At 59.4% G+C, this 10,488-nt stretch overlaps 3 protein-coding genes across 5 annotated transcripts in view; all 3 read right to left on the reverse strand.

Moving 5' to 3' along the window:
* Pigq (phosphatidylinositol glycan anchor biosynthesis, class Q) overlaps positions 1-785 on the reverse strand; it is a 15,300-nt gene extending 14,515 nt beyond the window's left edge. The window contains exon 1 of the mRNA XM_013517848.1: positions 720-785. The gene's annotated coding sequence lies outside the window, so the exon portion shown is untranslated. The remainder of the gene's footprint in view (positions 1-719) is intronic.
* Nhlrc4 (NHL repeat containing 4) lies at positions 149-3,292 on the reverse strand. Of its 2 annotated transcripts, none has more exons than XM_013517850.1 (2): positions 3,124-3,207; positions 149-2,221 (listed from the first exon to the last, which is right to left on the reverse strand). In XM_013517850.1, the coding sequence occupies exons 1-2, from the start codon at positions 3,198-3,200 to the stop codon at positions 1,264-1,266; spliced, it is 1,035 nt and encodes a 344-aa protein (XP_013373304.1). In that variant the 5' UTR covers positions 3,201-3,207; the 3' UTR covers positions 149-1,263. The 2 variants fall into 2 exon arrangements, 1 of the variants encoding a protein (XP_013373304.1); XR_001235396.1 differs by having other exon boundaries at positions 2,131-2,221; positions 3,203-3,292.
* Positions 3,293-4,855: 1,563 nt separating this feature from the next.
* Positions 4,856-10,146, reverse strand: Prr35 (proline rich 35). Of its 2 annotated transcripts, none has more exons than XM_005391639.1 (3): positions 9,465-10,146; positions 6,101-7,209; positions 4,856-5,678 (listed from the first exon to the last, which is right to left on the reverse strand). In XM_005391639.1, exons 2-3 carry the CDS (start codon positions 7,168-7,170, stop codon positions 5,045-5,047), a joined length of 1,704 nt encoding a protein of 567 aa, XP_005391696.1. In that variant the 5' UTR covers positions 7,171-7,209; positions 9,465-10,146; the 3' UTR covers positions 4,856-5,044. The 2 variants fall into 2 exon arrangements, with proteins under 2 accessions (XP_005391696.1, XP_005391697.1); XM_005391640.1 differs by lacking the exon at positions 9,465-10,146 and adding an exon at positions 9,131-9,197.
* Positions 10,147-10,488: the final 342 nt, after the last annotated feature.

A 10,488-nucleotide genomic window follows, 5' to 3' on the forward strand; every position in this document is an offset into this window, starting at 1 on the left:
TTTTTCTCCGGTACCGGGAACCGAACTCACGACCTTGCGCTTGCCAGGAAGGCGCTTTTGCCACTGAGCTAAATCCCCAGCCCCTGAACTTGTGTCCTGATCACCCAGTCTGGGGCTGGTGGATCCAATGGAGAGGTCACACACGATGTTCCCTGCTGTAGGAACAACGTTCCTATAGTGAGGTCAGTAACTAACATTTATTGAGCCCTGGAGGCAGACCCTAATGGGTGCAGCTTTTCACATCTGCCCATTTAATCACCCACCTGTAGGGGCCACAACCTAGTGAGAGAACCAAGAATGGCAATGACCTAAACTGCAGACCCTAATAACTGGGGGCTGAGTAGAGATCGCCTCACAACCTGCTATGGCAAGACTGTCCCCTCTGGCGTGAAACCCCGTTATGAGCCCAGACTCACTGAATAACTCCACCCCACCACACACACTCCTTTCAGGCCCCACTTCCCTATTTGGGAGGAAAGGCCATGTATTTTCTTTTTTTTTATGCAGCAGGAGTCTGTCATCAGAGACAGGAGGGTGCCACCCGGAACCCTCCCAGCACTCCCACCCTCCTATAACTTTGGAGCTGTTTGAACATGTTTGCAGAAGAAAAACTGAAGGCTCACACAGCCTTCGAAGTAGTTCCATGTGGGGAGTGGCAGAGCCAGCCATGTCCCCCAGGGTACCTCCAGGCCTGACCCTCCATTCTGCCTCCCCCTTACCTCTGCTGGGCCCAAAGAAGCTGCTGGAGGCTCAGGACAGTGGGTGTACTTCTGAGGCTAGGGGACCCTGATGAGCCCCACCCCTGCCCCAAGCCACCCTGCCCAGCCACACCCTGTCTGCCTGCTTCTGATTAGGAGGCTGGAGCTGGGCCTGGCAGGAGACCTTGCCTAGGTATGTGCTGGCTGGCAGCCCATCATGCCAAAGGATCTAGGGTTCAGTTGCCCATTCCAGAGCTCAGGCTTCTGGGACCTGAGCCAGCAGAGCCAAGGCTTGAGTAGGCATGGGAACAAAGAACACAGGGCCAGGGGCACCCTGAGCAGGGATGTGGAAAGGCCCAGCTTTGGAGCATTGAAGGAGAGCCAGCTGACTCATAGCTCTCTGAGAGAAAGACACAGGACCACCCCAGGGCCAGGTACATTGAGTCTCAGAGTCAAGAGCATGGCCAGAAGCCTCAGAGGAACCCACTGACCTCCTGTGGAGTGGTTTAAGAGGCTAGAGGCTGGCCAGGATGGTGAGGGGTGCTTTCATAGTGTCCACCATCAGTCAGTCCAGTTCTCTGAGGTACTGGTACACCTTGATGCAGTTGTCTCCAGCATCTGCCACCACAAGCCGGCCCTGGGGTACACAGGTCACACCCAAAGGCCGCTTCAGCCCCTCTGTCAGCAGGCAGATGGGTGGCCCTCCCCGGGGAAACAGGATCACCTGGTGCCTCTGTTCATCAGCCACAATGATGTTGCCCTCTGAGTCAGAGCATACACCTGCAGGGCGGCCAAAGCTGTGCCCTGTTAGGGTCCCCAGGGAGCCCAGGGGCTGGCAGGCACTGCCAAACAGCTGCACATCCCTAAACTCCTCACTCACTGCCAGGCCCCCTTCAGGCCCTGGACCTACCCAGCAAGGGCCCTCCAGACCCAGCACTGAGGGTAGGGCTCGGGGCTCCCAGGTAGGGGCCAACTTGAAGATGTGCACAGCCCCGCACACATAGTCCGTTACCAGAAAGCGACCAAGGGCATCCACAGTCAGCCCTTGAGGGGATGGAAAAGTCCCCACTATCACCCAGTGGCTCTGAGGGTCTCGGGCAGTGTGCTCGAGAGCATGGACAGCTCCATGGACAAGGTCGCTGACCACCACAAGCCCTGAAGATGTCACGGCCACATCCTCTGGAACAAAGGCCCCAGCCCGTGGCGTGTGGCAGGGCAGTTGGCAGATGGATCGTCCCTCCAGGTCTAGCACATAGACGCAGGGTGCTGCTCCAGCCGTCAGGAAAAGCAGACCATCCGAGGAGCAGTGTAGGCCTCGGGGTCCACCTGCAGCCCCTGCAGGGACTGAGATTTGTCCAAGCAGCCGGGGCTGCCAGGAACAAGTAGGGTCTCCAGCGGGGTCCAGTGTGAGGTGCAGGCCCTGAAAGCAGCTGGCCAGTGTCGGGGCAGGAGGCCAGAAAATCAGGGACAGGAGACCAGAGAGTAGGCAGGTGGGCAGAGTCACAGTCTTAGCTTCTTTACAGCTGCAAGAGAGATAGAATGGGGCATGGCAACACGTGCCTATAATCGTAGCTATTCAGGAGGCTAGCAAGTTTTAAGACCAGCCAGGCAATTTAGCAAGATCCTGTTTCAAAACAACAAATAAAAAAGGTTGGAGTCTCTTGCCTACCATGCCTGGCCCTGGATTCAATCCCCAGGGACTGAGAGAGAGAGAAGAAAAGAAGGAGGGAAATGAGGGAGGGAGGCAAAGAGAGAGAGAGAAGAGAGAAGAGAGGCGAGAGAGAAGACAGAAGAGAAAGGAGGGAGAGACAGAGACAGAGACTGACTTTTCCCCTGTGTGCAAGTGGTGACTTTGTGGTCCTGGTACCCTTCCGAGCAGAACTGGCATTTCCCATTGTACAGATGAGGAGCCTGAGGCAGGGGGCAGGGGACAGTGCTGAACCGGATCTGAGGGCAGGTCCTCTGGATTCTGAGTGCCCATCTGGTCCCCAAGTTCAGGGCCCCCAGAGTCATGGTACCTGAAAGAGGAGTCTAGAAGGTACAATCTACCTACAGATGTCAAGGTTTAAGGTTTGGGGTTTTGTTCTTGTTCTTTGTTTGGTTTTATGTCTTTTTGAGACAGGGTCTCAATATGTAGCCCAGGCTGGCCTCAAACTGAGTCTTCTTGCCTCACACTCCTGAGTGCTAGGATGTGCACAGCCTCAAGCACATAGTCCGTCACCGAGAAGCGGCTTATATGTATATACCACTATGCCCAGTTCCTGCAGGTTTTGTTCTAAATAAGCTCACAGCCACCACAATGTCCTGGGTTGGGAATGAGGGGTGACATAAAAGCATCATTTCTCAAACTGCCCACAGGACCTCTTCCCTCTTGGAAGTAGCCTAAGACCCTGCTGGTCATCCTCACACTTGGGAGACTTCCAACCTCTGATCGGTGAAGTGGGGTCCTTCCCGGGGCTCTCCTCCTGCCCCTTCCAGAGAGGTGCTGCCAGGGAGTCCCATACCTGGGGCCAGGCTCCCTGCTCCTGCTCTACAGCCATTCTGCTCCAGCTCCACAACAGTTCTGTTTCTGCTCAACCTCTGTTGTTGGAGACCAGGGCCTGTGAGAGAAGCCGGCGGGGGGGCGGGGGGACAGGGGGACAGGACAGGTTCCCTGCTGGGACAAGTCTGTGGGCAGAAAAGGCAACCTCTGTTGTTGGAGACCAGGGCCTGTGAGAGAAGCAGGGTGGGGCACGCACAGGGTAGGTTCCCTGAAGGGTTAAGTCAATGGGCAGGGGAGGGGGGCAGTCTAGGCCTGCCCCACTGCAACGGGGAAGGTGGGGGTGGGTGAGGGAGCAACCAAGGAAGCTCTGGACTGTAAAGCTGGCTCTTTCCTGCATCAGGTTTCAGTGGACCTCACCCTCCCTGGACATTCTTCCCTCTAGCCCTGCATGGCTGGTTGCCTCTCGGCGAGACCTCTCCTCTCCAGGACACCCATACCCACACATAGCCAGGGGCAGCCCCAGACCACAGCCCCTAAGCAGGACTTTTTTGGCAGAGCCTTGGGGAAGGTGGCCTGCTGGCTAGGTCACCCTTTTGCCACCCCCAGCAGGACAGCAGGTTGGTCCTATGCTCACGTGAAGCTGGCAATGCTGCTCCCAGCACAAGAAGTCAGGGTACAACATACACCTGGGGTGCCAAGGGATGGGTGTGCCTCAGACTCAGGACCTGGGGTTCCTTTAGCACCATCTGGCTCTCCTACAGCCTCTAGCACCCCTACAGGAAGCCTCCAGTGGAGACTGCATGGATGGCATCTTTCAGCCCTGGTCTGCAGCTCATAGCACCCCGTGCGTGGTCACCTAGCACCCTGGCTCTGGATACCACCTGTAACGCCTCATGGTGGGGTAGCTGGCTGATGCTATCACCAGGTGACTGCAGTTAATGGGGCAGCCGAAGGTCCTGCTTGGACTGGCCCCAGCCCGGCCAGCCTAGCCGCAGCTTGGCCATCCAGGTGCAGGCAGGAACAGCGCCTCCTCTGAGGGCAAGCTGCACTGCGGGGGCCATTCCTGGGTGGGCATGGAGATGTGGCCCAGCTTCCCAGAAAGAGAAGTTATTAGCTGTGGCTCCAGGACCCTTGGTCCCCCTACCCACCCCCACCCCCGCCTGTGGAAGGCCAAGCCTGGTCACACCGGGAAGAAGGCAGCGAGCTGTGAAGGCCACCGATGCCTATCATGGCTGCAGGGGCTGGCGGAGCCTAGAGGGGGCCATGCAGGGGGAAGCAGCCCTGAGCCACAGAATGCAGGAGGCACATATAACAACAGGAGAGGCTGAGGCTAAGATGGCCTGGGTAGGCTGGGGGCTGCAAGATGCTCAGATCCTGCCCACTTCTGGTGCACTGAAAACCAGGACAAATCATCTGAGCAACTCCAGAGCACATATTTGCCTCTCTTGGCTCTGTCCCCTGCTGATGCCCCCATCCCACCCCAGGCCCTGGCCCTAGAAGAAGGCCGAGTCCACCCCACTCCAGGCCCCAGGGAGGGCCCAGTCCAAGGTGGAAGTCCAGCAGAGAGGCCGGGGACACTGCACCTAGAGTCCTAGGCCAGAGATATTTCCTTGGAGTGTCCCAGTACTCATGTTGGGGAAGGAAGAAAGGAAGGCAGTCTAGGCAGGGTGTTTGAAGGTGACTTCCACTTTAATATTCACAACTGTGATCAATAAATAACCATGACCCAACTATTCCCATGTGGCCCCAGAAACAAGCCTCACCATGGACTTTGGGGTCTGTCCACATGCACACTGAGGCTGGACAGGCCCAGAGAGTGGGGCTAGGATTGGGGAGCAGAGTCAGCACTCTAAGGGGGCTATGTTCAGACCTCAGCACTTGGGGGACTCTGCAGGCCAGGGACATCCTTAGGGGTCTGGGAGCCCCCAGCCCTGATGCGGGTCCCCCAGCCACTGCCAGGAATAACAGGGTCCTCGGGGCCCTGGAGGGGCAGCCCAGGGGGTGGGACACTGGAGTCAGCCTCGCACTTGGTGGTGTGGCCAGAGAAGGGCTGAGGCGCTGCAGGGCCCAGCATGCTGGGGTTCTCGGAGGGCCCCCCGGCCAGCGTGGGGCCCAGCTCAGGCAGACCCCAGGCCCCTGCTGTGGCCTCAGGTCCCTTGGTGGCCACTCGTTTCACAGAGAGGTCCAGAGGTGTGTCTGGTGGCTGTGCTGCCCGTTCCAGGGCCTGGTGAATGGTCAGTAGCTCACGGCGGATCTTACCCAGCTGCTCCCGAAGCGGTCGGGGGACCAGGCCTCCAGCTGGGGCCAGCTGCCCCAGGCATTGCTCCACCCTGGCATAGTCGCCCAGAGCCCGGGTCAGGTCCTTTCCCACAGGCCCTGGGCTGCCCAGCACCAGGCCCTGTGGCTTCTGGGAGAGGGGGACCTCTAGGCCTGGGGCCTCAGGGTCACCCAGCTCCTTGTCCTCAGGCCAGAGCATCAGGGAAGAGCCAGTCGACAGGCTGGAGGGTAAGAGGTAGTCAGGAGTTCCACAATGCCCACAATACCCCAAACCCCTGCTCCCTGTGTCCTCTTTTTGTTGTTGTTTTTGAGACAGGGTGTCACTGTGTAGTTCAGGTTGACCTTGAACTCACTATGTAGCTCAGGCCGGCCTTAAACTTGTGGTGATCCGCCTGCCTCAGCCTCCCCAGTGCTGGGATTACAGGCATGCGCCACCACCCCCATCTTCCTGTGTCTTCTGCCCATTCTGTCACCACAGCCCAGGGAAAGAGAATAGGGTCTCCCAAGGACAGAAAAAACACTCATTAGTCTCAGTAACCTGGAGCCCATACTTTCAGTGAGTAAGCTCAGGACAGGGCCCAGCCCCCCATCCAGCCCTCCCCTGACCTCTCCACTCCCAGAGCCCAGAGTCTGTGGCACCCACCTGCTCTGGGGATAGAATTTTGCCAGGTGTGAGGAAGCCTTCTGGAGCTCCAGCCTGCTTCCTGGAGGTAGCCTTCTGTGGTGGTCACTCTGGACAGCTTCCTCCAAATCTCCCTCCTGCCCTGGGTCCTTGGGGGTGCTGTGGACCCAGGTCCGGGCCAGCCCTGGAATGGGCAGCTTCAGCAGCTCAGGAGCCAGAGTCCCAGGGGGCCCCTTAGTGGGTACAGAGGGCTTGGCCTGGGCTGCCCTGCCTGGGGGCAGACCTACTCTGTGTTCCAGCAGTAGTGGGTAATATAGGCGGGGGGCCAGGGCCTGGCGCTCGGGGGGCTGCTGGGATGGCATGGCAGTAGCTGGGGGCAGCAGGGGGCTAGCAGAGGCCAGGAAGGGCACGTGAGCAGCAGCAGCCAGTGAGGGCCCCAGGTAGGAGAAGAGACCTGGGCTGAGAGGGTAGTTGACACCCAGCAGAGACAAGTGGAGGCTGTGGGACTCGGGGAAGTCACCTGGAGGAGGAGGTGGGTAGCAGGGGACACTGGCCTCAGAACCTGCTGAGGCCATGGCCCCCGCACCCCCCAGGGCCGTGCTCCTTGGGCCACCACCCAGCCCTGGCTTCCATGACTCTACCAGGAGCCCAGAGGGGCCTGGACCCTTCCGGGAGGCCCTGGTCAAAGGGGGCAGTGGCCCTGGTGACCCCACAGCCCCAGGGTTGGCGCCCCCACCACAGTGGTTCCGGGAGAGGCTGTCAGTGACAAGATTGGGCACAGGGGGCTGTATATTAGGGCCTGGAGGATCCCTGGGGCAGTCAGGAGTGGGCACCCGGGGCCTAGGAGAAGCGGGTGCACGGCGGCATGTCCAGTCAGGGGAGTCCAGCAGCAGAGAGAGGGAGTCTTTGCAGAGGCTATACTTCATGTGGTTGTATAGGTGTGACTTCTCCAGGCAGGTGAAGGGGCACTGGAAGCACTTGTAGTTGTATGGCTTGCCCCAGGGCCGAGGGATGTAGTGTGGTTTCTTGGGCTTCCGTGACCGCACTCTGGCCCCTGCGCCCACACGGCATGATCCTGCCTCTCGAGACATGGTAGGCAGCTAGTGGGCAGGTCCGGGCACCATGGCCACCTGTCGACAGGGGACCATGGTCAGCACCAGGTCTCTCGGTCTCCTTGTCCACTGCATGGGACTCCCCCACTCCAGGGATATGAGTTCAAGGAGCCCTGCTTGCCTCTATCCTGTGACCTTGTCTTCTGCACTGCAGACTTCTTGACCTTGAACTCCTCTAGGCACTTCTAGGATTGCCAGGTTAGTAAAGAAAAATCTGCTTAAATCTGACCCAAACACCAAATAATTTTCTAGTATAAGTATGGCTTAGGCATTATCTCTAAACTACTCTAAAAGTTATTCATTGTGTATCTGAAACTTCAATTCACTGGACATCCTGTACGTAGCCAGTGATAATGTATAAATTCCACCCCTGAGGACAGGTTGGCACCCCCAGGCCAGTTTCTGGGATAATCAGCCTCTGTTCAGGCCCTGCTCCTTGTGCCAGGAAGATGCCCAGCACCTGATAGGTGTCTGAAAGAAGCTGCAAGTGGCCAGGCCCTCCTGGTCCTCTGCCTGCCAGAGACTCCCATGCATGCTGAACCATCCACCCCCACTGGAGGCCAAGGTGAAAGCCAATGAGATAGATGCTAGCAGAGGCTCTGATTGTCTGGTTAACACTGTCCTTGCGTGCATGCGTGTGTGTGCGTGTGTGTGTGTGTGTGTGTGTGTGTGTGTGTGTGTGCCTGCACGCCTGAGATTGCTCTAGTGTGGTGTCAGGTAGGAATGGGGTCTCAGAAGGGGTTGGTCTCACAGGGAGCCAGCCCAGGCTTGGGGGAGTGGATGTCACAGCATGGCCCCGTAGCATAGCCACCTGCTCAGCCCAGCTCCATCTGGGTGGCTTCAGGCAGGTCGGCGACCGAGCCTGCAGCAGCATGCTCAGCCAAGACCCTCTCCTCCCCATGCCACCCCACACGCCAGCTCGGGAGCCGCTCTACACTCCATCTGGGCCACCACCTGGGCTGTCCACCGCCCTGGCACTCATGCCTATGTGGGGTGCATGGCATGTGTGCACAGAGGCATAAAAGGCTCTCCAGAAGCCCTGGTTCAGCAGCTCAAGAAGCAACGTCTTCGTGGCTATGGCACCAAGCACAAAGAAGCCTGGACACGCATGCCCACAAGCCCCGTACCCAACTCAGGTGGACACTACTGCTTGTGCATGACAGCACACACATGTGCACATGCACACAGCATTCACCCAAGGACACACAGACATGGCTAGAATTCACACAGTCACAGACCCATCACAGATGTGGGTACATAGATGTGCACATCCTAGATAGTCAGAGGGTTGAATTGGGGGTGGCTGGGCGGTGCTGGGCACAGCCTTCCTCCATATTCTCATCAATAGTCAGCTCAGAGCAGCCAGCTGACTCTACTGCCACCAAATACCATGAGGGTACCCCTGTGACAGGGCGGAGAGGGGCCCTCCAAAGGGTCAGCATGTCCAGGCCGAGTATGGCAGTGGAGCAAGCAGAGGCTGAGAGGGGCTGCAAGGTCGGAAGGAGTGGGCTGGCCCAGGAGACACCACTTAGATTTGGTGGGTGAGAGGCAGCCCTTCTCCCTGCCCCGTTCCCTACCAGATGTGGATGACAGATAGGCATGCATGCACAGGCGACAGAGGCGGCTGTACCAGGCCATCGATCACCCAGCCCTGGGAGCCACACAGCTGTGCAGACTGGTGCTGGCACCCCCCACCGGGACTAGGAGCTCCTTCTGGGCCCCCCGGACTCCAGGAGGCTCCTTCCCTCTGCCCCTTCAGGTCAGGGACTGGTGGAGGGGGAAGGTGTCCAGAGGCCATCTCATCAGGTGCTGACCCCAAGAGGACCCAGAGGAAACCCAGCTCTCACCCAGCACAGTGTACAGGAATGGGAGACCACACCAGTCACCTCTCCACACACACAAAGACACACTACTGCCCCTCACCCGACCTGTGACTGACCAGGACATGTTCCCAGACGCCCCGGCTGCATTCCCTGTCTGCGGTGGACCCTTGGCACTTGGCATCCTAGGCGACCACAAGCAGATCATAGAACACCCACCCTGCCCCCACTGGGACTCCACGCAGCTCCCACTTGGTCGAGGTGGGGCTGGCTGGGACTCCACACTTTCCCTTGCGTCTCCATTACATAGCGCCCAGGTGGTCCCCCTCTTGGAGCCTGGATACAGGGCAGTGGGGACTGCCCCTGCAGCTGAGCAGATCTGCCTCTCTCGCTCTCCGTGCCCTGGCCCACCCAGCGCCCCAACTTCGTAGGAAACACCGCCGCCCGCCTTACCCGCGTCTGCCGAGCCGAGTCTGCAGCTTCAGACAAGTCTGTGAGGAGGAACGAACTTCTCGCGCGCACCCGTGTACGCCGCGGGGGAAACTGAGGCCAGATACTGGGAGCGGCTCCCGCGCGGTGGCGTCTCGTGGAAGCGGCCGCCGCCGACTGCGTCCCCCCGACTGCGTCCCCCCGACGCGGGCTCGCCCACCGAAGTTGGCAGCAAAGCGCGCGCGTGCGCCACGGCGAGAGCTCCGGGGCGCAGCGACCTCCGACCCGGCTGGGACGCGGGGAGTGGGGACAACCCTTGCCCGCCGAACTCGCCTGGTGGTTCGGGACAGAGTCCTGGTGGTGGATGCCGCAGGGCCACCGAGTCGGGAGTGGCGCGCAGGTGCGAGCGAGTGGGGGGCGACGGGCACCGTCCCCGCCCCCAGTTGCCTGCAGGCTGCCGCGGGGGTGCGCAAAGGCGAGCAGGTCTCCCGGGTCCCGCAGCGGCGTGAGGGGGCGTCAGCGAACATCTGTCAGGGCTCTGGTACCGGACGGCCGTTTGCCCACCTAGCCCGGGCTGGAGCTGAGCCCCTGGACGGATCCGCAGAGCTGTCCTGCAGGGGCAGAGCACAGACCCGGGCTGCGTCCCTTATGCTTTCCCGGGGCAAGCGGCCCTGTACAGTTTGTCTCCAAACAGGAGGTGAAATGGCTCTGCGCTCCTGTGCCCCTGCCAGCCCACTGTTGGTCACTACGTCAGGCTGGACACCGTGTGAACGCCTCCTTTCTTGGATTCAGCACCCCAATCCCCTCTCCCCAAGAGGTGCCTGGGGGCTGCAGTGCTGGGCAAGTTTTTGCCTGTGATCTGAAAGAGCTTTTCCTCTCTTGGGAGGTCTCGGGGTAGTAAGAGCGCAAGGAAGGGTCAGGGAGGGACACCATGAACCAGAAAACGCCCTCTCCTTCTTGTCCTCATAGCCAGAGCTGCTCCTGACCTGTCAAAACTCAGCATTCCAGGATCCTACTTTTTCTACTGGTCTGACAGAAATTGCCTGGC

The sequence above is a fragment of the Chinchilla lanigera genome, unplaced genomic scaffold (assembly GCF_000276665.1).
Source record: "Chinchilla lanigera isolate Chin_1 unplaced genomic scaffold, ChiLan1.0 scaffold00041, whole genome shotgun sequence".
Taxonomy (NCBI): Eukaryota; Metazoa; Chordata; class Mammalia; order Rodentia; family Chinchillidae; genus Chinchilla; species Chinchilla lanigera.